We start from the raw sequence: 27,830 nt of genomic DNA on the forward strand, positions 1-27,830 counted from the left end.
TTCCCCGCACCCAACTGACGACAGGGGGCAAAGGTTAGCCGGAAATGGGAGTCTGTTTCCGGTTCGGAACCGCGGCCGGGTTCGGGTGTCGTTTTGTTTCGGAGTCGAGCAGTTTGCTGGGCTTCACTATGGGTAAGCCAGCGATATACGGGGCGGCTCTGTTCTGTGGGACTGACCCGCTCAATTATCCCGGCGGCGGTTGGTGCGTATGCAATGATGATTCGGCCATACTTGGGAGTATTGCATTCAGTTGTGACCGCCCCCATTATAGGAACGATGTGAAGGGTGAGGGTGCAGGTTCTCTCGACCCGCTGTTTTAAAATTTATTTCAGGTACCCTCCGACGGAAGTGGGGTGGGCAGTTGCGTTGATTGGGGCTGGAGCAAATGACTGAGCCTGCTGTTGGGAATTTTCTCAGGTAGGAAGGGAGTAGAGATGGCAGGAAGCGACAAACGGAGCGAACGAGAGGGGGTATTGGGTGATGGGTCTGGAGGAAGGCGAATGGCAAGTTTCTGGTAAACGGAAAAGTAAGCGGCCGATTAAGGATTGTAGTGGTTTATCGTCCAGTGGTAAAGGCAGTAGACAGGATTTAAATAAGAGAAGGAAGGAAAGGTTTAATGTTTTGCTGCATTTTGAATGTAGACCTGTTTCTGAATCAATCCATTTAGACTAAAGATTTGTGTATTGTATTCAATATTTCTGTAATATTTGAGTTATATTATAAATATATTCGATTAAACTTTCTTTGTTTACATAATACATTAAGGTTATTTGTAAGAGGTACGTTATTGGGATATGTCGTTGTACCACCACGGCATCTACGAGCTCATTACTTAGAACATAGACATCGACAGCACTTTACAGGCCCTTCGGCCCACAATGTTGTGCCTATTCTAGAAACTGCCTAGAGTTTCCTGAGCGTATTGCCCTCTATTTTTCTAATCTCCATGTAGTGGCTCTTAAAAGACTCTATTGTGTCCACTTCCACCACCGCCACTGCATTCCAATCACCCACCACTCTCTGTGTGAAAAACTTACCACTGACATCCCCCTTGTACATATTTCCAAGCATCTTTAAACTGTACCCCCTCATGTTAGCCAGTTCAATGCTGGGATAGTGCCTCTGGCTATTTGCACAATCAATTTCCCTCATCATCTTATACTCCTCTATCAGGTCACCTCTTATCCTCCATCTCTCCAAGGAGGAAAGGCCAAGATCAACTCAACCTATTCTCATAAGGTATGCCCTCCAATCCAGGCAACTTCCTGTGTCTAATTGCAGAGAAGAGGATAGTTGTGGCCTGGTAGAAGTCCTCCGCCCTAGTGCAAATGCGGTGAAACCGGGTCAGCTGTCCCTTGACAATGCCTCTGAAGGTGTGTTTGGGATGGTGGCTCACTGTGTGTAGGAGGGTGTGTGTGTCTGTGGTTTTAAAGAATACCTTGGTAGCTAGTTTTTGGTTGCCATTTTCTGGTGCTAGTTTAAATACTGTAGTGTCCAGGAAGTCAATCTTCTCCCTATTTATTGTGGCTTTAACCTTAATGGATGGATGATGAGTGTTTAGGATTTGAATAAATTCCTCTAATTCCACCTCTGAGTGTGTCCACACCCCCCCAGATGTCATCCAGGTATCTATTGAGACACATGGGTTTTTTAGGGCACTTTGGATAGACTGTTTCCTCCCACCCAGCCATGTATATATTGGCATAGGCTGGAGCAAACTTCTTTCCCATTGCTGTGCCCTTGACTTGTAGGTGGAATTCATCATTGAATTCAAAGTCATTTTTAGTCAGGCTGAGGTGAAGGAGTTCTAGCAAGGCCTCGTCTGGTCTCCCTAGTTGAGGGTTCTTCCATAGGATGTCCCTCACTGCCTCTATACCCCTGTCCGTTTCGATATTGGTGTACAGGCTTTCAATGTCCAAGGTGAAGAGTATGGCCTCAGGGGGCACTGACATGGAATTGACTATTCGGACAAAGTGATATGTGTCCTTGATGTAGCTGGAGTGTTTCTGTGAGAGTGGATTAATGAACTCCGCTATCCTGTATGACTCACTGCTGCAGTCTGACACGATGGGCCTGCCGGGTGGAATTTCCCCCCAGAACAGTCCATGAGTCTGGGTTCTTGTGTATTTTGGGGAGGATATAAAACTTTCTTGCTCGTGGCTGTATCCCTGTCAGGTACTCTACTTGCTTCCCTTCAAGGTACCCAGTCCTTTCCAGTTCTTGCAAAATGTTCCTAATTTCTGTGTGTGTTTCCTAGTATATGGGTTCCTTTAGTTTTGTGTAGTGCTCCGTGTTGTTTAATTGTCTGTGTGCCTCAAATAGGTATTGCTGTTTGTCCATGATAACTATGCTGCTCCCTTTATCCACTGGTTTGATAACAATGTCCATGTTTTCCCTCAGTTCTGTCAGGGCTGCTCTCTCCTTCCTAGTTAGATTGGCTTATCCTGTACTTCCCTCTCCCTCTCTATTATCTCATCCAGTCTGAGGGAGGGGTGAAAGGGGTCTTTCTACGTTCTGACTCAGTGAAATAGTCGACGAGTACCAATCTCCTATAGAACTTATCCATATCCCTCTCAATCTGCTCCTTATGGAGTTTTGCAGTCGGTACAAAAGTGAGGTCCCTGTTCAGAACCTTTTGCTGGGTTTCTGTATGGGTGAACGTACGGGAGAGGTTCACGATGGTCTCTCCCAGTCGTGCACCCTGCCTCTCTTGGCTTTGTCTCCACTCTAGTTTAAAGACTGCATCCACCTCTTGACTATTGTCTGGGCTGTGCTCTCTGTCCAATGGATATGGTCTGTGTCTACCTTAAACTGCCTCGCCGGGATTGCAGGGATATGATTCTTAATTCTAATAACCTCGTTTAGTTGGCCCAGGGTTGCTTGTTCTGTCTCTGTCAAACTGTGGCTAAAGTTTGATTCTGGCACCCAGAATTTGGCATGGGGGAATTTAATACTGGCCATTCTCAGTAGATGCTGAAGCTGTTTAGTAGGGTTAGGGTTAGGTTGAGATTATGCGGGCAGTGGGCGAATCAGCCCTCTTGTGCTTTTTGATCTCGTCACTTGAGATTCAGTTTCACGCAACCCTGCCACTTTGAACTGGCCCACGCCTTCATTAACCAGGTCCAACACTTGCCTTTGTTGAATTTTGCCCCTCCTGACATAGGATATCGGGTTTGTGGGGGTGTAGCAAGGGTTAATCGGGAAGTGCCTAGGGTTTGTGGGAGTGTGTGCCCCTTTTAGACTTTAGGATTAGGTTTGAGTGTTGGGCTGGTGGATGTATATGTTTGGCAGGGTTAGGGTTAGGTTGAGATTATGCGGGCAGTGGGCGAATCAGCCCTCTTGTGCTTTTTGATCTCGTCACTTGAGATTCAGTTTCACGCGACCCTGCCACTTTGACCTGGCCCACGCCTTCATTAACCAGGTCCAACACTTGCCTTTGTTGAATCTTGCCCCTCTTGACATAGGATATCCGGTTTGTGGGGGTTTAGCAAGGGTTAATCGGGGTGTGCTTAGGTTTTGTGGGGCTGAAGCCAGGGTAAATCGGAAAGTGCCTAGGGTTTGTGTGGGTGTGTGTCCCTTTTGGACTTTAGGATTAGGTTTGAGTGTTGGGCTGGTGGATGTATATGTTTGGCTGGGAGACTTGAATGGGGAAGTTAGGTTAATCTGGTCCATGCCTTTCATTATCGTGGTCCGACACCACTTGGTTCAACGAACTGGGTGTGCACTGGGACACATCGTCAGTAATACACCCTTGGATCGTCAGGTGTTTCGGGCCTTTAATCATAATATACCCTCCCCGAGGTGGCCCAGCCAAAGTTGATTAGACTTGGCTTGTGTATTTCCCATGGACCAGATAATGAGAGGCATGTAATTCTGAGGGTAATGCTATTTTTAAACAGCATTACCTGGCATCTGTATGCCTGGGATTAGTGTTAGGGTTAGGGTTAGGATGTACCGTCTGGTTTAGTAGTGGTATGTGGTCGTTTGGACCTTAGGGTTAGGTTTGGGGGTGGGGGGGTAGGGTTGAGGGTTAGGGTTAGGTCCCAGACAAACCCCTACATTCACCATGGAGGAGGCCCCAGATCCTGAGATTGTTCGCAGCCACTGGTCTCGCAGAGATAAGCAGAGAGACAACCACCATACCTCCCCACCCCCAGTCAGAAAGATGTTTAAAATTTGATGTGCTGTTATGTGTATAAATTAGTTGTATTATATAGTATACTATGTGCTTGTGTGTGTATACTGTTGCAAGAAAAAACGTGTGAACCCTTTGCAATTACCTGCTTTTCTGCATTAATAACTAATAAAATGTGGTGGATCTTCATCTAAGTCACAGTAATAGACAAATACTATCTGCCTAGACTAATAACATATAAACATTTGTAGTTTTCATGTCCTTATTGAACACATTCTTTAATCATTCACAGTCCAGGCTGGAAAAAGTATGTGAACTCTTGTATTTAAAAACTAATAGAACCTCCTTTAGCAGCAATTATCTCTACTAAACGTTTCCTGTAGCTGCTGATCAGACATGCACAACGGCAAGGAGGAATATTAGACTATTCCTCCATACAAAACTGCTTCAGGTCATCAATATTTCTGGGATACCTTGCATGAGCAGCCCTCTTCAGCTAATGCCACAGTGTCTCATTTGGGTTAATGTCTTGGCTTGGCCATTCCAAAACTTGAATTTTCTTTTTAAACCGTTTCTGTTGTTGATTTACTCTTGTGTTTCGGATCATTGTCTTGTCGCATCATCCAACTTCTATTAAGATTCAGGTGACAGACTGCTACCCTGATAGACTCCTGTAAAATGTCTTGCTATCATTTTGAATTCATTGTTCCCTCAACAATTGCAAGCTGTCCAGGCCTTGAGGCAGCAAAGCAACCCCAAATCATGATGCTCCTTCCACCATGTTTCACAGTTGGGATGAGGTTATACTGTTTGTGTGCAGTGCCCCCTTTCCTCCAAACATAACAGTGTGCATTTCTGCTAAAAAGTTCAACTTTTGTCTCATCTGTCCACAAAACATTGTCCCAGAAAGGTTGAGGAACATCCAGGTGGTCTTTTGCAAACTTGAGACGTGCAGCAATTTTTTTTTTGGAAAGCAGTTCTTTCCTTCCATAAACATCATTCTTAAGTGTTTTGCTTATAGTGGACACATGAACAGAGACTTTAGGAAGTTCTAGAGACATCTACAGGTCTTTTGCTATTACCCTTGGTTTTTTCACCTCGTTCCGCATTGCATGTTGTGCTCTTGGTGTGATCTTTGCAGGACGTGCACTCCTCGGGAGAATAGCAACATTACTGAATTTCCTCCATTTGTGGACAATTTCTCTTAATGTGGATTGATGAACATTCAGGTCTTTAGAAATCCTTTTCCAGCTTCGTGCATCTCTACAATTATTCTTCTAAGGTCCTCAAAGTTGTTTTGATCGAGTTATGGTGCATGTAAACAGATCTTCCTCGAGAAGAGCAGGCTCTGTAACTGGACTTTGTTTAAGAGATGGGGTAGTCTTAGTATTTTGTAAAGGTATAATCAATATGAGAAAGTTTCAGTGTATGTGCCACCCCCCCCCCCCCCCCCCCGAGATGTTTTTAATACCAGAGGGTTTGGTCATGTGTGGAAGGATAAAAAGCAGGTGTGGTAGATGTGGAGAACATGTGGCAGAAGCATTAGGCTAAATTGTAGCATATGGGTTTGTTATGCAGGGTGTCCTATATATAAGAAAGCTGTGGAAGTGCAGCATGTTCAGGTGGAAGTGGGCAACCTATATCAGAAACACTGCATAATGTACAGAAAGTGTCAGTGGGACCTATTGTTACGTTCCCCGTAACTGGGTGACTTACCAGCAAAGATAGAGAGGTCCGCTGAAGTCTGATGGTACTATTTGCAAACGTTTTTATTTATAAAGGGGCACAAACGTATGGTTAATACAAAACATTCAGATCATATACGTCGTCAATACTCAATCTAAAGCACAGGTATAGTAATAATCAATCAGAAATAAGCTCTATCATTGTCTAGGGGATAATACTGAGTCCAATTGAAATATAAAAGTCACTCAGAAGTCTGCAGGCTTTTCCCCATTTGGGAACCGCTGGTGTTTCACGTTTTGGAGAGAGGGAGTGGTGAGAGAAAAGAACACTTGCCCGTTGTCTTTGCGAAGCAATTCCCTGGAATCAGTTGTTAGTTAAAAGCGATTTTCCTTTGGTTTTCAGCCACAGACTCCCGATCCGGAATCTAACGCACGTGGCTTCCTTCAAAATGGCTTCCCGCTCCGACGGGAAGCGCTATCGTGTCTTCTTAGTGTGTCTCCTTGGTGCGTCTGAGGGGCCGCCTCGGTAGCCCACCTTTTATCGGGACTTGCAGGGTTGTAGCTGTCAGTCAGGGTGGGGTGAGGCAATCTTTCCCCATCACCCAGCCCACGTTGCCCTGAGGGTTTGCACGTAGTCCAGGCCCCATTCCACAAAGGTGTCTCCAAGAGACAATGGCCATGTCCGTGGCTTTTGTCTGGCTGAGAGGCCAGACCACATTCCAAACCTTAAGGCTTCTCTCTTATTTTCCTGAGTCCAATTTCAGCACATCGCTCTCTCTCTTGGGTCATTGACCCCCCCTTCACTAGGGCTCTTGCGATTCTCACAAAGGAGGGGGCTGGGGTCATAACACTATTAATACCCAGGATACTGATAGTATGTGAAGTGCCTGATTGTAAAAGGATTTGCTGATTATTGATAAGCTGAAGTTTGTCACTTTCATGGCAGATGTGGTAAATTGTACAGCACAAACTAAAATGAGGACAAAAAAAAAGTTATATTAAAAGCTGCAGAAAAACATCTAAAGCAGGAGTTCCCAAACTGGGGTCTATGGACACTTGGTTAATGGTAAGGCTCTATGGTGTGTTTAAAAAAAAGGTTGGGAATCCCTGATCTAGAGATAAAAGACTTAACTCTACAAGTTATTAATGATGCCTTATAAGGAGGAGTTTATAATGTTCAGACTTCAAAGAAGGGTTCTTAATGGTTTTTCTAATCTTACAATGAAATGCTTGAAGCCTGCAGCTAATGGTCAAGAATTTAAGAAATTTATAGATGATTTACCAAATAAACTTCATGTTATATGTGTACAGGAAACCTGGTTGAGATCTTGTCCAAGTTTTAAGATACAAGGTTATGGGTAATGGAGGAGGAGTAGCAAACTTTGTCAAAAATGGGATAGCACATAGAGTTATGGAGATTGTGGTTGTTTATGAGTCAATTCTGTTTGAAATTTGGGGGAAAATAGTAAAGAACTTCTTTTATAATCCTTGGGAAAGGTATATCTGATAAATTGGAAAGTATGGATGGAAATGGGAAAATAAGGTAATGTGGTGTGGGGATTTTAATGCTCATAGTGCTACGTAGGGTTGTAGTGACACAAATGTGAATGGGATGGTGGTGGAAGACTTTATGAAAGAAAAGCGATGTGTTTGATGGTAGGAGTACAAGGATAAATCTATTTAACAACACTCTGCTTTTGATCTTACACTGGTATCTGAGGATATGGCAAGTGTGCGTAACTGGGAAGTGTATACTGATAAAACAGTGAGGAGTGATCATTTCCCCATTTTCTGTACAATGGGAATAGATGTGTATCAGAAGAAAGGTTCTCATATCCCCAGGTAGAATTTTAAAAATGGAAATTGGGATGGATTTGATAAACACTGGACAGCAATTTTTTTGGAAGTGTTGCTTCCTCAGAATTTTTTTGTGGTTATGATGGAATGCTTGCAGCTGAACACAAACATAATTTGACTACTTGTATCATGTAAGAATTTGAATAAACAAGAAATTAACTTCTATTGAGTATCATATTTTTACTTGCTTAGCAGTATTGACACTTCGCAATAGTTCAGCTAAGCTAAACATGATTTGTTGATAATTTTTGTTTGTACTCAGTGTCTGAGGTTTCTCGTTTAAGTGGCCAATAATAATCAGCCAGCATTGATAGATTCCAGTTGTCCTGATACCGTTTCTCTATGACCGCAATGTCCTGGTGAAATCTTTCACTGTGCTCATCACTGACAATGCCAAGATTTAAGGGAAGAAGACTAAATGGGAATGCAAAAGATGAATCTTTAGAGTCACATTGCACTTCATGGTTTTGTATGTTTGAAGCATGTTGTCAATCAGCTGCACATAGTTTGGTGCTCTGTAGTTGCCAAAAAAAAATTCCAGTAATATCCTTGAATGTCTTCCATGCGATATTCACCAGTCCCACCAGAAGTTCTTTGAATTGCCTGTCATTGATGACCTGTTGATTTGTGCACCAACAAAAATGCATTTTTTAATCTTGGCATCAGTTATTCTGGGAAACATCTGTCTCAAATATTGAAATCCTTCATGAAAATGTTTGTGTTTGGTGATAGCAGATTCCATCCTTGCAGTTTTGAACCCAGTAATACTGCTTTTGCTTTTGACAAACCCAAGTCTCTGACCAGGTCATTTAACTCGGATTGAGTTATCAGATGAGGCTCAGTCAACATAAAGGGTTTAAAATCTGTATCAGTATCTGTCATTTTCCATTCCTGGCTCGTGCATCGTGACATCTTTGTCTGCCTCCTCTGGACTCCATGTCTCGGGTGGCTGCAGTACTGGAAGATTATCATCGTGCAGCACACATTTCATGGCTGAAGGGACATTGGAGTATTCAATGGATTTCTTGTTTTTAGCAGAGAAACCAGACACACTTGACAGACAGAAGTAGTAGTCTGTCACATGATCCTTCTGTTCTCGCTATATCATCAGGACAGCAAATGGGATTGACTTCTGAGTCAAGCTCTAGGGTCAACAGCCCATGTTGTGCAACAAATGTGAGGAGCCCAGGATCTGTCTTGGTTCCCAATTTTTCACCCAAAGTAGAGCTCATAGACTGTCTTAATAAGAGGAGTCATGCTCCGTCCTTGAGATTTAAGTGTATACTTGCCACAAATATAACATAGTATTGTGGCTGTTGCAACATTAGTGAGGCATTTTGCTATCATAAATACTCAAAATATAATTTCTTCATTATAATGGGTACACAATATGCTATGTGCAGAGCATGAGCTTCATCAATGTGATTGCAAACTGATATACGTGTAAACGCAATGCATAGAACAGTGTGTGTGTTATGCTTTTGTAGACTTTCTAAAACCTGCCCTGCCATGCAGCATCCACCCTGCTTAAGCATGTCCAGGCATGCCTGGACAAGATAGAACATTTTTCAGCTTACATTGTTGGCAACATTTTAATTGACGAATTATGAATTGAAATAACAAATGCAGATAATTTTGTTTTTTTAAAATGGTGCGTGATAGTGATAGTTCATGGTGATTTTCATGATCGGCAACCCAAAACCCATTAAGATACACTCAAAAGTATTCAAGAAGCAAAAGTTTTATCGTCCAGTGGAAATAAGTTGAAAGATTTCCTGATCATTTGGTTTTTGAGGATGTCAAGTTGAGTAATAATATCTTGTGCTTTGTATTCAACTCAGTAGCTAAGGAATCAATCCCAGATCATTAGGGTATACTGAAAGAAAAGCTGTTCCTTGGTGAATGGATGAATGGAAAAGAGCTGTGTAGGGGTGGAATAAAACTTTTAAGAAAGTTAGGCAGTATTACTCCTATTCATCTTTCATAAAACATAAAAGAGCTTGAGCTACAGATAGAAAAGTAGTGAGAAGGCTGAAGAAAATGTATAGGAGAACATATAATTCAGGTTGAGGAAGTGTGGGATGATACAGAAAATGGGGGAGTTAGAAAACCTAATGCATTACTGGTTTTGCATGGTGGGGAGAAGGTTGCAGTTACTAACTGAAAAAGCAGAATTATTAGTAAAACATATGTCAGGGTACATAGTTTGGCCAATTTAAGTAAAGAGAGATTTTATAGAGAAACAGTTTTGCAAGCAATCCTCAGACTGCTGAGAAAACAGAATGTTCCAGTTCCTGCTTGGATATCAAATATATAACGTATGAACTTAAAAGGGCTATTAATAGTGCTAGGTTGGACATCATCTGAGAAAGATATTTGTTGTTAAATGTTTAGACAGTCATCAGATTCGAAACATACTGGTTTTGAAATTCTTTAATACAATATAAGTTGAAGGGTGACTTCCTGCTTCCTTCATGTCTCAGATACTTGCTGTAAATTGATTCTGCAGGGTCACTTAGTCCTAAAACGCTACAGCTCAGCAACAGACCCTTTGGTCCATCTAATCTGTGACAATTATTTTGCCTAGTTCCATTGGCCTGCACCCAGACCACACCCTCTATGCCCCTCCCATCTTGAATGTTGAAATCAAACCCACATCCACCATTTCCAATGGTAGCTCTTTCCACACTCTCACCACCCTCTGAGTGAAGAAGTTCTCAGTCGTGTTCCCCTTAAACATTTTATTTTTTGCACTTAACCCATGATCTCTAGCTCTAGTCTCATTCTGCTACAGTGGAAAAAGCCTACTTGCATTTACCCTATCTATACCCCTCATAATGTTGTATACTTATATCAAATATCCCCTCATTCTCCAATGTTCTAGCAAATAAAGTTCTAACCTTTCAAATGTTCCCTTTACTGCAATGAAGTGCTTTAATAAAGTCATGACTGGATTCAACTCCTGCCAATTCTTTGGAATCAATTCCAATTAATGACCTGGGCCTGTTGTACAACAGGTCTACAGCAGAGCAGACATAATCATATTGGCTTTGGAGCAACTAGACAATAATAGACCATATATCAGGCTGTTGTTTATTGATTACAGCTTGGCATTCAACACTAACATTTTCTCAGTACTAATCAACAAGCTTCAAAACCTTGGCTTCTGTACCTCCCTTTGCAACTGGATAATCATCTTCTTTATGGGAGGATCACACATCTTCTCACTGATATTCAACATAGGTGCACCTCAACGATGAGTGCTTAGCCTGCTGCCCTACTCTCTCTACACTCATAAGTGTGTGGATAAGCACAGACACCATTTATAAATTCACTAAAGACACCACTGCTAGCAGAATCTCAGGTAACATTGAGGAGGATTTAATTGTGGATTTTAGGAAGGGGAAGTTATAAGAACACACAGCAGTTGTCATTGAGAGTTCGGGGGTGAGTAGCTTCAAGTTACTGGATGTCAATGTGTTAGAGATCTGTAAAGTTCTATTTTGAGCCTAACACATTGATGCAGACACAAAGAAGGCATGCTAGCAATCCTTTAGGAGTTGGGGAGAGTTGGTACGTCACCAAAGGCTTACAAATATTAGATATACAATAGAGAGCAGTGTTAACTGGTTGCATCACAGCCTGATACAGAGGCTCCATTGCAGTGGATCACAAGAGGCTACGGTGGATTGTAGACTTAGCCAGCTCCTACCTCACCATCGAGAACATCTTCCAAAGACAGTGCCTCAAGAAGTGCCATCACCATCCAGGGCATGTCCTCTTCTCATAACTACCACATGCAATGATTCAAGAAGAACTTCTTCCCCTCCACCAACAGATTTCTGAACAGTCTATGAACACTGCATCATCCCTCTTTTGCACTACAGTATTTATTTATTTTGTAACTTGTAGTTTTTATGTCTTGTGCTGTACTACAGCTTCAGACCAACACGTTTCACAACATGTTAAGAATAAATTCTGAATGGGTGTAACTTCTGTATCACAGAGAATGAGTTTATCCCACGTAACTAGGTGAAACTGGGAGAACTAAACCAGATTTTTAAGATCACTTATGATAATTAGGAAAATGCATATAAAAATATCTTAGACCCATTAAGCCTACCCTGCCGTTCGATATGATCATAGCTAATCAGCCTCAGACAACTTCTCAATCCCAATCTTTAAAAAAAAAGTTTATCTATACTTTTAATTTTCTAATAATCTTTCCTGTATAATCTTCTGGTGTAGAGAATTCCAGATTCGTCACCCTCCATGAGGTGGCTCCATAACATTGTTACAAGATTTAGCCTGTCTTCAACTCTTGTAACAATGTCTCCTTACTTGATCACTTCCCACTTTGGATACACCTTAACAGTTTTTGTATCATCTTATGATTTTCTATGATTTGGTAAGATCACCTGATCATCCTTCTAAAATCCAGAGAATATAAATTTCTTTAGATAATCAGTATTGGATAACCAAGAATTAATCTCATGAATCTCTTCCAATTGCCTCCATCCTGTGAATAAAGGAACCTAAATTGGACCTTGAGTTTCAAGTCTGTAGTTCACTGAAAGTGCCAACACGGGTAGATATGGTGGTAAAGAAGGCATATAGCATACTTGCCTTCATAGATCAGGGCATGAAATATAAAAGTTAGTACATTTAACAAAATGCAGTAGTTTGAATATTGTGTACAGCTCTGTTCACCTCACTACAGGAAGAATGTGATTGGCAAGAAGGGAAAGCAGAGGAGTTTCACCAGCATGTTGCCTAGATTGAAGGAATTTAGTTATCGGGAGAAATTGGAATAGACTCTGCTTTTTTCCTTGGAACCAACTAAGCTGAAGAGTGACTGATAGAGGTTTCTAAAATTTATAAAAAGCATATATAGATTTTTCCCCCCACAGTAGGGGTATCATTTTTAAAAAAAGTCATGGGTTTAAGGTGAGATGTGTAATTGATATCTGGAATTCACTGCCAGAGGAGGAGGCGTTGTCACATATATTCGTAACATTTAAGGGACATTTGTATTTGTAATTAAATAGGCAGTTCATAGAAGGTTTGAAGTCTAATGCAGGGAAGTGGGATTAGAGCAAATGAGCAATTTGGTCGTGATGGATATGGTGGACTTAAAGGGCTGTTTCTGTATTGTATGTCTCTATGACTGTACACAATAGTCCAGGTGCAGCCTCATCAATACCCTGTACAACTGTGAAAATTGCTTCCAATTAATAAACTACAGCCCTGTAATGGGCTGGGTTTATCAGACCGAAAAGACTCAAACCAATTTGAGTGTTCAGGAGATGTGGTAATAAGTGTACAAGCACAACAAAGTAGCTTAAGCCTAATTTATTATCATAGAGTAGAAAGCATAAATAAACCACACAAAATACTACGTCGTAAGTTACAAAGATTTCTGGGCTCACGATTTTCAGTCACCACGTTGTTGCCGCTGTTGTCGGGGAACTTCGAATTCTGACTCGTGAAATCATCCTGGGCCTGCCCTAGGCACCTGCTAATCACGATTCAGTGAAGTCCCAGGAACTGAGGGGAAGGTGCCTTAATAAATAGGGGTTTGATCCGCAAGCATTGAGAGTCATGCAAAATCAGATAAACCCTTTGGTCTTTTGTTCTCATGCCACTAAATATGTTTTTTTAAATGTTTTTTTTAAAACAACTTGTGTTCACATTAGACATCCCCTTGCCACTTGTGCTGTGAGGTCAAGGAAGGCTTGACAATCTTGACAATTTACATGCTGCGAGCTCACAGTTAAAGTGTCACTTGGAGCTATTCAGACTTTCATTAATATTTCACAACATTTTAATTCACCACAACAAACCTTCCTGTAATAAAGATCAATATGCTATTTCCATTCTAAATTGTACTCTTTCCTAAATTAACTTATATGGCACTTCAGTGGCCACCCAAAAGTGACAGAAAAGCAAGTTTTAAATAGGTTGAAGAAACACTAATTAGTATATTACATAAAATACCCTCCTATCCATAGGAATTGGTCCAGAGTATAACGAGTGTTGAAAATGACCACTAATGCATCCATTGTTTCTTTTGCCACTTCTTTAAGTGCTCTTGGCTTGCAGAAGGTTGGGTCTGGGAATTCTTTGGCCTTCGGTCAAAGTTGAGATCATTATCATGCACACATACATATATACTCAGGTGCAAAGAAAAGAAGCTTATTTGTGGCAGCATCACAGGCTCACGGCAACCTATCAGTTTCTGTAACTACTGATACTAATCATCTTCAGTTTCTTTGTCACAAAAAACACTCTAGGTTTCCTTTATTTCTGGAATGTCATGTCCTGATTTCTAAAGAAGAACCCAATGTAGTTATTGAATTGGTTTATCATTTGAAACACACAGATTGCTGAAGGAACTCAGTAAATTAGGCAGCATCTATGGAGGGGAATAAGCAGTTGACATTTCAGCTCATCAGATCTGGAGAGGATGAGGGAGGAAGCCAGAATAAGAAGGTGGCAGGTGGAAGAAGTACAAGCTGGCAGATAGTTGAGACCAGCTGAATGGGAAGGTAGGTGTATGTGTGGTGGGAGGGACTGGGTGAAGTATGAAGCTGGAAGGTAATAGCTGGAAGAGTTAAAGGGCTGAATAGAGGACATTGGAACCATGGAAGAAAGGAGTGGAGGGACACCAAAGAGAGGCGATAGGCAAGTGAGTAGAAGAGAAGCGGTGAGAAGGGAACCCGAATAGGTAATAGAAAAAGAGTGGAGGGGAGGAGGGAGAAATTACTGGATATTAAATAAATCAATGTTCATGCCATCAGGTTGGAGGCTACCCAGACAGATTATGAGGTGTTACTCCTCCAACCTGTAAGTGCCCTCATCGTGGCAGTAGAGGAGGCCATGGACCGACTTATCGAAATGACAATGGGAAGTAAAATTGAAGTGGGTGGCTACTAGAAATCCCGCCTTTTGTGGCAAAGGTGCTCGATGAGACAGGCCCCAAATCTGTAGTTGCAAGAAAAGGTTTGTGAACTGTTTGCAATTACCTGATTTTCTGCATTAATTACACCAGGACTGTTAATCATTTCTTTGTTTCTGACTGTAAGGAGCCTTTAGTTATCTCTACAAATTTTGTTTGTTATCTCTACAAATTTTGTTTATCTATAAAAGCTTTCATAGTCAACTTATGTTCCCTGTAAGTACTCTTTCATTTTCTGTTCTCTTGCTTTTAACTTGGTTCTCTTTTATTTTGCATTCTGCATTTTTGTCTGCATTTGGCATTCTAAACTGATCATGGTTCTCAGCTTCATTGCTTTTATTCGTCAATTTATGTCTGTTCCTTGGATCTGAAACAATTTGTAATTTTCCTTGTTAGCTTAGCTTCCTCTTTTATTTTTGTCCCAGATTGAGAACGTAATTAAAATGTAAAGTTATTTGCCCTTCAAAGCAAATGTTTAAGTGATCACATCACGCATTTAAGACAGATGAGACATTTTTTAAGTCTCTCCAAAGAACATGTCTTTCTCAAAGGGCACTAGAAGAGTTTTTGAAGTTCTTGAAGGCAATATGGAAATGGAATTTTTCATTTTGTTCCTCCAGCCAATCAGTAAGAAAGATTGTCAATGACTGGATTCCAAGCATTGATCCCATTGGTACCTTACCAGTTGAAGTTGGTCATATTGAGAAAGATCCATTTATTCCTGCTGTTGTTTATTAACAGGTTCTTACTCAGGGCCAGTATATTGCCACAATTCTATATGCTCTATTATCACTGACTATCTCTCTGTGTGGAACCTAACAAAAGTCTTAAAAATCTAAATAAACCTCAACGTCTGTTTTCTCGAATTACTTATATCCTCTGTAAGGGGGTTTCTTCTTTCTTTATGTTACTGCGTGTTAATCAAAATGGCTTCTTTGTTTTGTTAAAAGTAGGAATGCTTTGTTATGATAACTGCTTTCTCTCGCAGCTTGTTTGGGTTTAGAATTACTGATAATGAGAATTGTATTCATTTATTAAACAATTGGGATAGAAGTTATTCTTCTGGTGGGTCTGTTAAGCGAACAGTGTTGGCGGGTATTTGGGGAGTCGCCGCGAGGGGTGAGAGAGAGAGGATGCGATGCTGTAAGCTGGGCGACGGAATGGACCCCGAGTGGGGGTCCGAGGCCAGAATTTTCGGTGAGGAGAGGAGGCAAAGACAGACGTGCTGGGGGTGCTTGGTTGATCACTTCTGATGGTCCTGAGCTACGACTCGAGGAGGTTTGAGGGGATCGAATGGTGGCCAGAAGACTTCGTTAATTGAGCTCCAACGGTTGTGCACGAAGTGTTTTGGATTTTGATAAGTTTTGGCGCCTTTTCTTTATTTTCTTTTCCTTCATATATACTGTATTGTTATTAATCACTTAGTTCTAGTAATCTCTAAAAAGTGTAATCATTTAATCGCATATGGTGTACTGTCTGTTATTTGGCGGGGTGGGGACATCACGCAGCATCCACACAAGCTGATTACCCAGTTTGACAGGGCCAAAGGCTGCTCCCCCTGGACGAGAACGAGCTGAGCGAGCCTGAGGCGTGCCAGGGGGTTACACCTCAGAGGTCTCAAATAGATTTATCAAACAATTTTCCTTTCATAAATTTATGCTGAATCCATTCTATTAATCTCCTTTAAGTGTTTTTTTTCATTACATGCTTTAATGAAGATTTCAGAATTTTCCCCACAACTGCTGGTAGTCTAATGAATTGCTAACTTTTTCCCCTCCCTTTTTAAATGTTCTGCTTACAGTATTGGCAGCAACTTATGTGGTTACTTGTTTCGTGAAAAATTTGGAAGCCCCAGTATGAAAATACAAATTGTTTTTAAGAACATTGTCATTGTAAAAGTAAAAATTATAAGTTAACAAAAGAGCATTTTTAGAGAATTGTCTATACAGTCGTCCTTCCTTATCTGCGGGGGATTGGTTCCGGGACCCCCCACAGATACCAAAATTCACAGATGCTCAAGTCTCTTATTTAACATGTCTCCATGTGGTGAACATTAGGACCTGGCAGCGCAGCTCTGAATCCGCAGTGTTTCTTTTCATGGAAATAATCACGATCACGATTGAAAATAAGGTGGAAGTAATAAAGCGATTGGAAAGAGGTGAAACGCCATCGGTCATTGGAAAAGCGTTAGGCTACAGTCGGTCAATGATGGGAACAATTTTAATGGAGAATGTGAAAGGCCCTGCCCCGATGAAAGCTACAATTATTACTAAGCAACGCAGTGGTTATATTATTGAAATACTTATGTTTCTTAAGTGATTTACATGCATAGAAAGGTAAAATATGTACTATACACTAAGAAAAACGTTTGACTGACGCTAAATAATACCGGATGTACCTGTTCTGACTTCAAATCCGATTTAAAGACGAACTCAGGAATGGAACTCATTCATAACGCAGGGACTGCCTGTACTTTTAAGTCATTTCTAGATTACTTATAATACCTAATACAATGTAAATGCTATGTAAATAGTTGTTATGCTGTATTGTTTAGGGAATAATGACAAGAAAAAATAGTCTGTACATACTCAAATAATGAGTGCTGGAGAGAGAACTTCTGGATTTTCCTGATCCGCGGTTGGTTGAATCCGCGCATATGGAATCCGCGGATAAGGAGGGCTGACTGTATTATTTACTTGTTTTTAATTTGCACTTGATATGATTGTTGCAAATGTTACGTGATAAAAATGTTAGTTGTGAGAGCTGATGTAACCTAACCAGTACCATTTAGACAGGTGACATTTTCAGATTTTCTGCACTTTTGAATGTAATACCTCAACACTCTTTAATGTCACATTTTTTCACGTTATACAGTAGGGTCTTAGTTGTAGGGCATAGATATAGGCCTTTTGGACTATGATGCCTATGTAGACTAATCCTAAGCCTGCTATATAAATCCTTATCTGTCTATGCTTTGCTCATTTGAGTAGCTGTCTAGATGCCTGTTGTTCCTGCCTCCACAGCTTCCCCGACCACATTTTATGAGTAATTAATGCAGAAATCCAAGTAATAGCAAACTTTGTCTTGCAACTGTAAGTTCTGCAGTTTCTTTCTGGAAGAGACTCTTATTTGCCTTCCCTAGTCTTTTCCTTTTTTTAAAAAGATATTTATAGAGACTGCTACTGTTCTAGACTCATTAATACATCCTTGAGGAACTTTAGCATTAATGGCCTGGGGATGTGATGACATACTTGTAGTAAAGTATAACTACAGTCTCTTCAAGGTTTTCTGTTCAACCACCACTGAATTCTGTTTTGCTGGAATTCCATTGTTATGAAACCAGTAACTGGTTTCACTTACCAGCAAAGATAGATATGTCAGTTGAAGTCCAATGGTACTATTTTCAAAAGTTTTATTAATAAAGGGGCACAAAAATTAAGGTTAATACAAGCATTCAGATAACATGCGTCAATACTCAATCTAAAACGCAGGTACATTAATAATCACTCAGAAATAAGCTCTTTCGTTGTCTAGGGTATAATACTGAGTCCAATTGGAAATATAAAGAGTCACTCTGAAGTCTGCAGGCTTTTCCCTTTTGGTTTCACGTGTTGGAGAGAGAGAGAGATAAACGGAAAAACTTGCCCAAAACATCCGTGGAATCAGGGGAGCGATCTTCCCCGTTGTTAGTTAAAAGCGATCTTCCGTTGGTTCCAGCCACAAACCCCGCATTCGGAATTTAACGCACGTGGCTTACTTCAAAATGGCTTCCCGTTCCCACGGGAAGCGGTATCGTGCTTCTTGGTGTCTCCTTGGTGCGTCCGAGGGTCGTCCTCTTTCAGACCCTTCTTTATACTGCCTCACGGGATCTCAGGTGTCAATCAGGTTGCAGGTGATACAATCTCTCTCTCAACCAGCCCACTTTGCCCGAGGGCTTTACAATGTCCCTGCGAGTTGGCACGTCTGCAGTTCCCAGGTGTCTCCTGAGAACAATGCCAGTCACCAGCTTTTGTCCCAGTGGAATGCGGTATCCAGCACGTCGCTGTCTTTCCATTTCCTGTGTCCATTCAGCCTGTCTCTCTCTCTCTTGCTCTCTCTCTCTCGGGTCATTGACCCCCCTTTCACTAGGGCTCTTGCAATTCTCACAAAGGAGGGGGCTGGTATCATAACACCATAAAGTCAAGTTCTGTTTTAATAGTCAATTTTATATAAATGTGAATTAGAACAAATAATTTATCAGAATTAACCTAGTCATTAATGCAGTTTGTTTTTAAATGTTACTGTATTTCAGATGTTGATTTGATATGCCCTGGATTATATTGTGGAAAGCAAATAAAAGAAATTGCTAATGACAGTCAACCGCAATATGGAGATTGTGGGGTGAGCTTTGTTCATTTTTGCATTTCTTACATTGTAAACTTGGAGACTTGCAAATCCTAAACTGTAGGCCTTTGGAATGTGGGAGGAAACCAGATTACCACACAGTCACAGGGAGACTATACAAACTCCTTATAGATGGTGGTGCCTAGTGGAGAATGTAACAGCTGAATGTTTCAGGTCAACTGTATTGATGAAAGATTAAGAGATTAGCTTTATTTGTCACATGTACATCAAAGTATGCAGTGAAATGTGTTTTTTGTGTCAGTGACCAACACAGTCTGAGGATGTGCTGGGTGCAGCCTGCAAGGGTTGCCATGTTTCTGGTGCCAACATAGTAGGCCTACAACTTCCTAACCCTAACCTGTATTTCTTTGGAATGTGGAAGGAAAGCGGATCACCCGGAAGAAATCCATATGGTCATGGGGAGAATGTACAAACTCTAGTTCTAGACTGTGGTTTGGGTCGCTGGTGCTGTAATAGCTTTTCACTAACCGCTACAACACCACTTTGGCAGTCATCAATCTGGAAATATTAATTCATTTTTTAACCACAAATGTTGCCTGACCTAAGTATTTCCAGCATTTTGTATTTGTTTCAGGGTTTAAACTGCTGCAGTATTTTCCTTGTAGATGTAAATCATATGTTTATATATAGTTCAGTGTACAAAACCATCACGCTGTTCAAAAATGTTCAAAAGATCATTCATATTCACATGGTACAAGTGATATAAAATCTAATTTAGTTGTATTTGTTTGTAAGTTATCTTTGATTGCACCTAAATTCAAGCCTAAATGCACTCAAATGCATTTTGTAATAAAGAGATTTGTAGTTTGAATAAAGTCAATAGCAGGCTCCATTAACATCTCTAATTTAATTCCAAACAATGTTGGCTTTTTTTAAAAATTAAAAACAAAATTATTGAAGGTATCTAGTAGATGTATTCACCCTCTATCAGTCTGGCATATGGCATATATTTATACTCTGGTACAGAAAGTTGAAAAGATTTTTCATTTGTCCTAAAAATTCTCAACAGGTATGCCCAAGAGGAGAAAGATCAGATGATCTGAAAATTTGTCGTAAATGTGAAGCATCACCAGAGTTGTATGACTGGCTGTATCTTGGTTTCATGGCAGTTCTGCCTTTGGTTTTGCACTGGTTCTTTATTGAATGGTACTCAGGCAAAAAAAGGTTTGTGATATTTGAGAATTTGGAATGTGAATCGGTGTTATTATAATAGAAGGATAAGTGCCTTAATAGATTTCAGCATTGCACTTTTATCTGTAAGTCATAAATTTATAAGCAGTAGGGTCCAATTTGGGTGTAAGTCTACATCTATGAATGTAAAATGTAAATGAACAGTATGTTCTGGACAAAACAGAATATTTATGTACTTGTGGGAAGCAGATGTGTATGTATACATAGACATTTAATTAAAGCACAATTGGATGCTCATAGGTATTACTTTCAGTAAGAAATTAAAATCCTTTAAATTCATAGACATGGAATTGTGACTTTGTGTCAGAGAAATGTATAATTTTGCTGGAGTTGTATTTAACATTATGATATGATGCACCTATCGATATGGACTATTATCTGAACTATAGTCAGTGCCAAAGGTGACAGTTCCCAGAAACATGCTTGCTAACATAGACTGATGTACTTGTAAAATAATAGCTATACCATAGGAATGTGTTCAAGAGAAAGAGATAATAACAATGATAAATTTTGTTCACAAAGTCCACAAGTGGTATCTAGAACATGGGAACAATTATTGAAAACAGCCACTCGTTGCCTTATTCTATTTCTTCATTATTTTAAAACACTCCAAGATTATACCAGCATTCAATCATATGACTCAGATGAAATTTATTATATAGTACTGTGCAAAAGTCTTCGGGACATAAATTTAGCTAGGGTGCCCAGGACCTTTGCACAGTACTTTAGTAATTTTATGTATTGCACTGTACTACTGCCGCAACAAAAAACACATTTAATGACATGTAAGTGGTTATTAACCTGATTCTGATATGGGTCTCCATTGTGGACAGAGTGGAAAGGGGAAAGGAGGCCGGAATCATGGTTGGGAAAAGGGGATGGAAGAGGAGAGGGAGCGGGAAGCAGCAGAGAGACATTCTGTAATGATCAATAAACCAATTGTTTGGAATCAAATTACCTTGCCTGGTGTCTCAGGGATAATGTGTCTGCACCCACTCCCCTATCACTCCTGCTCTGCCACCTGTCCCACACCCAACTCACAGTGCTCCACCCTTGCCATTCCCAACAGCCTTTGCTTGTGCCAGATTTATTAACTCATGCTCTCTCTCCACTCTACGTTGACAAACACTACTGTGCAAAAGTTTAGGTACCCTAGCTATATCTTTGTTTCTAAGACTTTAGCATAGTACTATAGAAATTTATTTAAAACCAAATTCATTTGAAATATAATTCATTGTATTTTTTGTACAGTTCCAGTGCTCTTTTTCAGCATGTGACTGCATTACTAGAATGTGCTGTTGCAGCCATTGTCACATTGTTAGTGAATGATCCAATAGGAGAGCTGAAAATTCGGTCCTGCCCTGTGAAGGTGCTATCAGATTGGTATACAATGCTTTATAATCCCAGTCCAGATTATATTACTACACTGCATTGTACACAGGAAGCTGTATTTCCCTTGTAAGTATATGTTTTTCAATATATGCAATACTGACTTGTTCAGTTTTTTGATATTAATTTAGTTATTGCCATGTAAAAACATCTGATATAGTCGGCCCTCCTATCCGCGAATTCCGCATGCGTGAATTCAACCAATCGCGAAAACCCAGAAGTGCTCTTCCAGCACTTGTTGTTCGAGCATGTGCAGACTTTTTTTTCTTGTCATTATTCCCTAAACAATGCAGTATAACAACCATTTTACATAGCATTTACATTATTAGGTATTATAAGTAACCTAGAGATGATTTAAAGTATATGGGAGGATGTGCATGGGTTATCGTGGATCGGGATCGAAAAAAATCGGAAGTTTTCTTACTAAGTAAGTCGGAACAGGTACATCTGGTTTTATTTAGCGTCAGTTAGTCAAACGTTTATCTTAGTATATAGTATATATTTTACCTTCCTATGCATATAAAACACTTAAGAATGTATGTTTCAGCACCGGGCTTGGGAACGGAAGTTCTCGGGACTCGGGACAGACTGCTCCTGAGTGCGCTTTCCACCCTGCCGGGTTGATGTGGAGGAGCAAAAACCCAAAACCCAAAAATTAAACCACTGCGTTGCTTAGTAATAATTGTAGCTGCTTTCATCGGGGCAGAGCCTTTCTCACTTTATCTTTTAAAATTGTTCCGATCGTTAACTGACATAGCCTAATGCTTTTCCAATGACCTCTTTCCAGTCGCTTTATTATATCCATTTTATTTTCAATCGTGTTCGTGATTATTTTCACGAACAGAAACATTGCGGATTCAGATCTCTACTGCCGAGTCCAGTGCACTGAAACAGGCTAAATAAGGTCTGGGGTTCCGCTGGGTCCTAAGGTCCAGCGCATTGAGACAGGTTGAATAGGGACTTGAGCATCTGCGAATGTTGGTATCCGTGGGGGGTCCCGGAACCATCCCCCGCATATAAGGAGGGCCGACTGTATTTTTAAATACAAGTGTAAACTAAGTAGTTCTCTGGGTCATATAAATACAGTTTGTATTTGTTTTTTGAGTCTTTGTGTTTTTAAATTTAGAATTAAGCATTGTGCATAGAATAATGGCTGCCAGCCTTCTGAGATGTCAGAAATGGAAGAGATAATGGGAATCCTAAAAATTGGAAATCAATACTTCATAAAATGAAAATTTCCCCTTTACTAATGTTGCTAACCTGATAGTCTGTTGTCTGTTTGTTTTCAGATACACTATTGTCTTTATATACTATGCCTTTTGTCTCGTTTTCATGATGCTGCTTCGTCCACTGCTGGTAAAAAAGATTGCATGTGGTCTTGGAAAATCAGACCGATTTAAAAGTATTTATGCAGCGCTTTACTTTTTCCCAATTCTTACAGTACTTCAGGCAGTTGGTGGAGGCCTGCTTTGTAAGTGCATTTTTATTTAGTTACCATCTTAAATTTAAAATCAACTACAATTTAAAATAAATTCTGACAGAATTTTTACCATAACACAATTGACTTTAATTAACCAATAGAACCCTGATCTAGATATTGGAAAGGATATCTCTTGACCAATTTACATTGCAATGAATATGCCTGAAAATATGGGTCTTGGGTGTTGGTTTAATTTCACATTTGGGATTCCTAGTTAAGGATCTAGAATTGCTATTAATACATTACCTTAATTTTGAAATAAATGCTAATTAAATGTATACCAGTTCAGTTAGTGGCAAAATACATATGTATATGTACCATATTTTAATTTGATTTTTTGCATATTTTCTTAACTTCCAACCTCTTTTTCAGATTATGCTTTTCCATATATAATTCTAGTCTTGTCCTTGGTAACTTTGGCAGTATATATGTCTGCTTCAGAAATACAGGTAAGTTAGAATAAACAAAATTAATAAGGGTTTGGAGAACTGGCATATTATAATATTAGACGGTAATACATAGGAGCAAAATTAGGCCACTCAGACCATCGAGTCTGCTCTGCCATTCCATCATTGCTGATTTATTATTCCTCTCAACCCCATTCTTTTGCTTTCTCCCTGCAACCTTTAATACCCTGCCTAATCAAGAACCTATCAACCTCCACCTTAAATATACCCAGTGACTTGGCCTGCACAGCTGTATGTGGCAATGAATTCTACAGATTCACCACCCTTGGGTTAAAAGAAAATTTTCTTCATCTCTATTCTAAGTGGACATCCCCCTATTCTGTGGCCGTGCCCTCTGGCCCTAGACTCCTCCATTATAGGATACCTATCCTCCACATCCACTCTATCTAGGCATTTCAGTATTCAGTCAGTTTCAGTGAGATCCCTTGCCCCTCTCATTCTCATAAACTCCTGTGTGTACAGACCCAGAGCTATCAAACACTCCTCATGTTAACCCTTTTATTCCAGAGATCATTTTTGCGAACCTCCTCTGGACCCTCTCCAATGTCATCATATCTTTTTTTGGATAAAATGCTCAAAATTGCTCACAATCCTCCAAATCCAGTCTGACCAATTCCTTATAAAGCCTCAGCATTACATCCTTATTTTTGTATTCTAGTCCTCTCAAAATGAATGCTAACATTGCATTTGCCACCTTTACCACAAATTCAACCTGCAAGTTAACCTTTAGGGAATCCTGCATGAGGACTCCATATTAGACCCAATTGATTTAAAGTATGTGAAAATTAATATGAGAATAGGTGTGGCTTTAATTACAACCTATGTGAACACTTTAAAGGATTCACAGAAAGTGTAAGTTTTGAATTATGAATGTTTAATTGCTTTCAGTGCAAACTACTAAATATACAAATGTAAATAAGATTCTATGTATAATTAAAAATGTTTCTCCTTAACAGACTTACAAGGATTTGATCACCAAAAAGAAGAGAATGGTTGTTCTGTTTAGTCACTGGATACTGCATGCCTATGGAATAATCTCAATTTCCAGACTGGATAAACTGGACCAGGACCTGCCACTATTGGCCTTAGTGCCCACTCCAACACTTTTTTATCTGTTAACAGCTAAATATACAGAGCCTTCAAGGATACTGTCAGAAGGTGGCAATGGACATTAATTAGAGGATAGAAAAATAACAATATACAGCAGATTGATCAATGAATGGTAGAGATTATTCTAACATCCCAAGGAGAAACAGTAATCACCATTCAAACTTGTTTTTATTGCTTAAGGTTATTTATATTCTTCATATACTTGAAAGAAATTGCTCCAAAATGTATAAAACAAATTTTAATAAAGTAAATTGCATATGTCACACATTGGATAACTGAAACGTAGCGACTTTGGTATTCTGTGGGGGGAAATAAATTGGGAAAGGTTAAAATTATAGTAAAGCAGCATTGTAGAGAGTTTGAACTACTGCAGATCGCTAGCTGTTCAAATTCAATTAATATTTGATCTTACAGGATTGCTTTTAAGTATAATTCTGTTGTGCACACTTGCTCATAATTACACAGTAAATAATTTTCTGAAAGAAGAATGGGCAAAAGATCATTGAGGCAGCACGTTGAGAATGCTAATACTGAAATATGCTTACTCAATAGAATAACTCACTTCTGTAAGCTAAACCAACTGTGCGTTGTTTTGCACAAAGCCTCTATAGTTCCCTTATTTATGGAATTCCTGTTAGGTACACTATCCAAAGATTTAATCATATCCAAAACTGGCACCACTGTTTATCTCCCCCCCCCCACCCCCACCCCAAATTTACTTCATTGGACAAAACCATATTGGTATTTCAGTGGACAATATTACATAGTTTACTAAAATTTGTAGTATTTTCACTTGGAGGTTAGTTACTATTCCTGTATTCTTTGGAGACCAGAACCATAAGCTCTTTGAATCTAAAAGCACAGACTTTAAGGGTAAACTCATGAGTATGAAAATTCGTAGCATGTATATTTCAACAGATGTTGGATTATAAATCTGAAGATTTCGTTTTTTCCAGCAAGCAGCATAAGCTTCTTAATTCAGAAAGAGCAATGGACATTAAAAGAGTTTTAAAACTAACAGTTAATCCACATTCTAGTAGATAAGTTACTCAATTGTAATTGTAAATGTTTCATTGTAATCAAAATCCTACCTCATGTATATTCACTGATGGAGAATGGTTTGTTTTGTCATACACACTTCTTTTGCTCCTATTGTGATTCAAAGAAATTAAAGTTTAAATCATGGTTAATGCAACAAAATACACTTATTCAAAGTTTGTGTATTATAGGCTTACCAAGAGAAGGTGTACTTCCCACAAAGGATTGTAATTTACTTAAATGTTCCTTGAGTTGTTCACCAATATTGCCAAGCTTCATCTCTCTTAGCTGTATTTTATTCATCAGTTTATCTATGCCATTCAGAACACTTTGATTACATGTTGCAAATTCCTGCAAAGTGGTACAAAGCAATATCACACAACCTTTTTTTCCCTATACAATACACAGTAAATACGTGAGGAAAAAATGTTACCATCTACCTTTTGAACATTAAAATCTAATGCCCAGTTTTTCATAAGGTTATCTAAAAATAAAAGAGAAAAAAAGTGAATAAACAGTGGCAGATAATACAAATTCAAATCCATTAAATGGCTGGAGGTCAATAAATGCAACTACACTAAATTGATTGTTGCTTAGTTTTGAACACTTTGCAAAAGCATTAAGGACAATATTGATACAACAGTATATCAAAGAAAACTGACACTAGTAAAAACTGGACCATGCTATACAACATTTGAAAGCAAAACAATATGTGGTTGGTCCTCAGATAAAATCTGATTTCTATACATCATTTCAAAATTGGGTATTACAACTAGTTTTATTGAAAGGTCATTTACAAGTACATTACTTAAAGCTTAGGTAACCATAGTTTGCAATATATTTGGGTCTAAAGAGATATTTGTATGTTTTATATTATAAGATGATCATTTTTGATCTTTAAGCTTAGAACTAAAACTACTATGATATTAATATAAATCAAAACCTTTCATACCCAATCCCATCCCATCCCATGCATGTACCATAGATGGTTAGTAGTTCATTATCCTGGATCTCCTTCTTCGCTTTTTGCTTTTCTCCTCCTTCTTTGAGTGATGCAGCATCTTTGGTCAGCTGGAAATTGCACTGCCAATAAAGATGAAATTTAGTTCAAATTCAGTGTTGTACTGCAAGTTTTAAAAAAATTAAACCATACCCACAGAAACATTTTTTTCACAAGGTGTCTCTCATATGGTGCTCAGGACGTTTCTTCTCCAATTCCTGGCTCATTTACAATGTAATGCAGGAATATTTTTTGAGTCAATCGCGTTTGGTGTGATGCTATGTGGTAGATACTAACTCTGAACAGAAATGTAGCTACGGTAGTTCCTTTACCATTCCAGAAGCTCTCCTTGCTCTGTTTGTCCTGAATTTGAATAGTATAACACTTACTGCTAATGGTTGGTTATAAAACTAGAAATAACACTCAGAATGAACATAGGATTGTTATTGTTGCAGAATAATAGAGAAATTTGCATTTGAGACATTATTTGACATAATGGAAATTACTTTAAATAACAGAAAATAGCCTATTTGAATGTTCTTTCAAAGATGACCTTGTCACAGAATAATGACAGTCTTTGCAACAACCTTCTGGCTCTGAATTACCTTGAGGACATGAAACAATGATGGATTGATTGATATTTGGAGTCTGGTATATACAGTGTTTTTGAACAATACACAGGCTTTGGGGATAAAACTTGCATAAGATGGTAAAAAAGTGATAATAGATTTCCTCTGAGATAAACAGCAGTTTTAGCCTTGTTCCCAAGACAATTAAACTTTGCAAAAATGCATGTATGTTAGCACAACTGGTCACTGGGTGTGGCTAAAGCAACAGGCTAAAACAAATGATTTCTGGAGATAGTGGTTAATACTTGAGTATTCATTGATGGAATGAATAAATACTAAATTATTATTGATCTTCAATTTCTCACTACTACAGTCGGAGGTTCTCACCTGCTTCAAAAGGGCAACAATTATATCAGTGTCCAAGAGCAGGGTGAGCTGCCTCCACAACTATTGCCCAGTGGCATCCACATTTACTGTGATGAAGTACTTTGAGAAGCTGGTTATGGTTAGAATCAACTCCTACCTAAGCAAGGACCTGGACCCGCTT

The 27,830-nt window shown here is 39.4% G+C and overlaps 2 protein-coding genes across 6 annotated transcripts in view; one reads left to right on the plus strand and one right to left on the minus strand.

Annotated features, from left to right (window-relative positions):
* On the plus strand, positions 1-26,826 carry jkamp (jnk1/mapk8 associated membrane protein). 5 transcript variants are annotated; one of them, XM_073039950.1, is made up of 7 exons: positions 1-132; positions 18,927-19,015; positions 20,049-20,203; positions 21,482-21,688; positions 22,909-23,090; positions 23,472-23,548; positions 24,523-26,826. In XM_073039950.1, exons 1-7 carry the CDS (start codon positions 45-47, stop codon positions 24,739-24,741), a joined length of 1,017 nt encoding a protein of 338 aa, XP_072896051.1. In that variant the 5' UTR covers positions 1-44; the 3' UTR covers positions 24,742-26,826. The 5 variants fall into 5 exon arrangements, with proteins under 5 accessions (XP_072896051.1, XP_072896054.1, XP_072896055.1 ...); XM_073039954.1 differs by lacking the exon at positions 1-132 and adding an exon at positions 237-285; XM_073039952.1 differs by lacking the exon at positions 1-132 and adding an exon at positions 399-417.
* ccdc175 (coiled-coil domain containing 175) overlaps positions 24,826-27,830 on the minus strand; it is a 68,912-nt gene continuing 65,907 nt past the window's right edge. Inside the window, exons 17-21 of the mRNA XM_073039947.1 lie at positions 26,695-26,797; positions 26,155-26,198; positions 25,912-26,065; positions 25,768-25,825; positions 24,826-24,975 (exon numbers count right to left, since the gene is read on the minus strand). Of these exons, the coding sequence (XP_072896048.1) occupies positions 25,779-25,825; positions 25,912-26,065; positions 26,155-26,198; positions 26,695-26,797 (348 nt within the window). The 3' untranslated portion in view covers positions 24,826-24,975; positions 25,768-25,778. The remainder of the gene's footprint in view (positions 24,976-25,767; positions 25,826-25,911; positions 26,066-26,154; positions 26,199-26,694; positions 26,798-27,830) is intronic.

Source organism: Hemitrygon akajei, chromosome 3, assembly GCF_048418815.1.
Source record: "Hemitrygon akajei chromosome 3, sHemAka1.3, whole genome shotgun sequence".
Classification (NCBI taxonomy): domain Eukaryota; kingdom Metazoa; phylum Chordata; class Chondrichthyes; order Myliobatiformes; family Dasyatidae; genus Hemitrygon; species Hemitrygon akajei.

Bases quoted from the DNA above. Each gene is read 5' to 3' on its own strand.
- jkamp (XM_073039950.1), top strand. From the start codon at position 45: ATGGGAGTCTGTTTCCGGTTCGGAACCGCGGCCGGGTTCGGGTGTCGT. The intron at 20,204-21,481 runs GTTTGTGATATT...TTTTTTGTACAG, and splicing joins TGGTACTCAGGCAAAAAAAG to TTCCAGTGCTCTTTTTCAGC. The intron at 23,091-23,471 runs GTAAGTGCATTT...CCTCTTTTTCAG, and splicing joins AGTTGGTGGAGGCCTGCTTT to ATTATGCTTTTCCATATATA.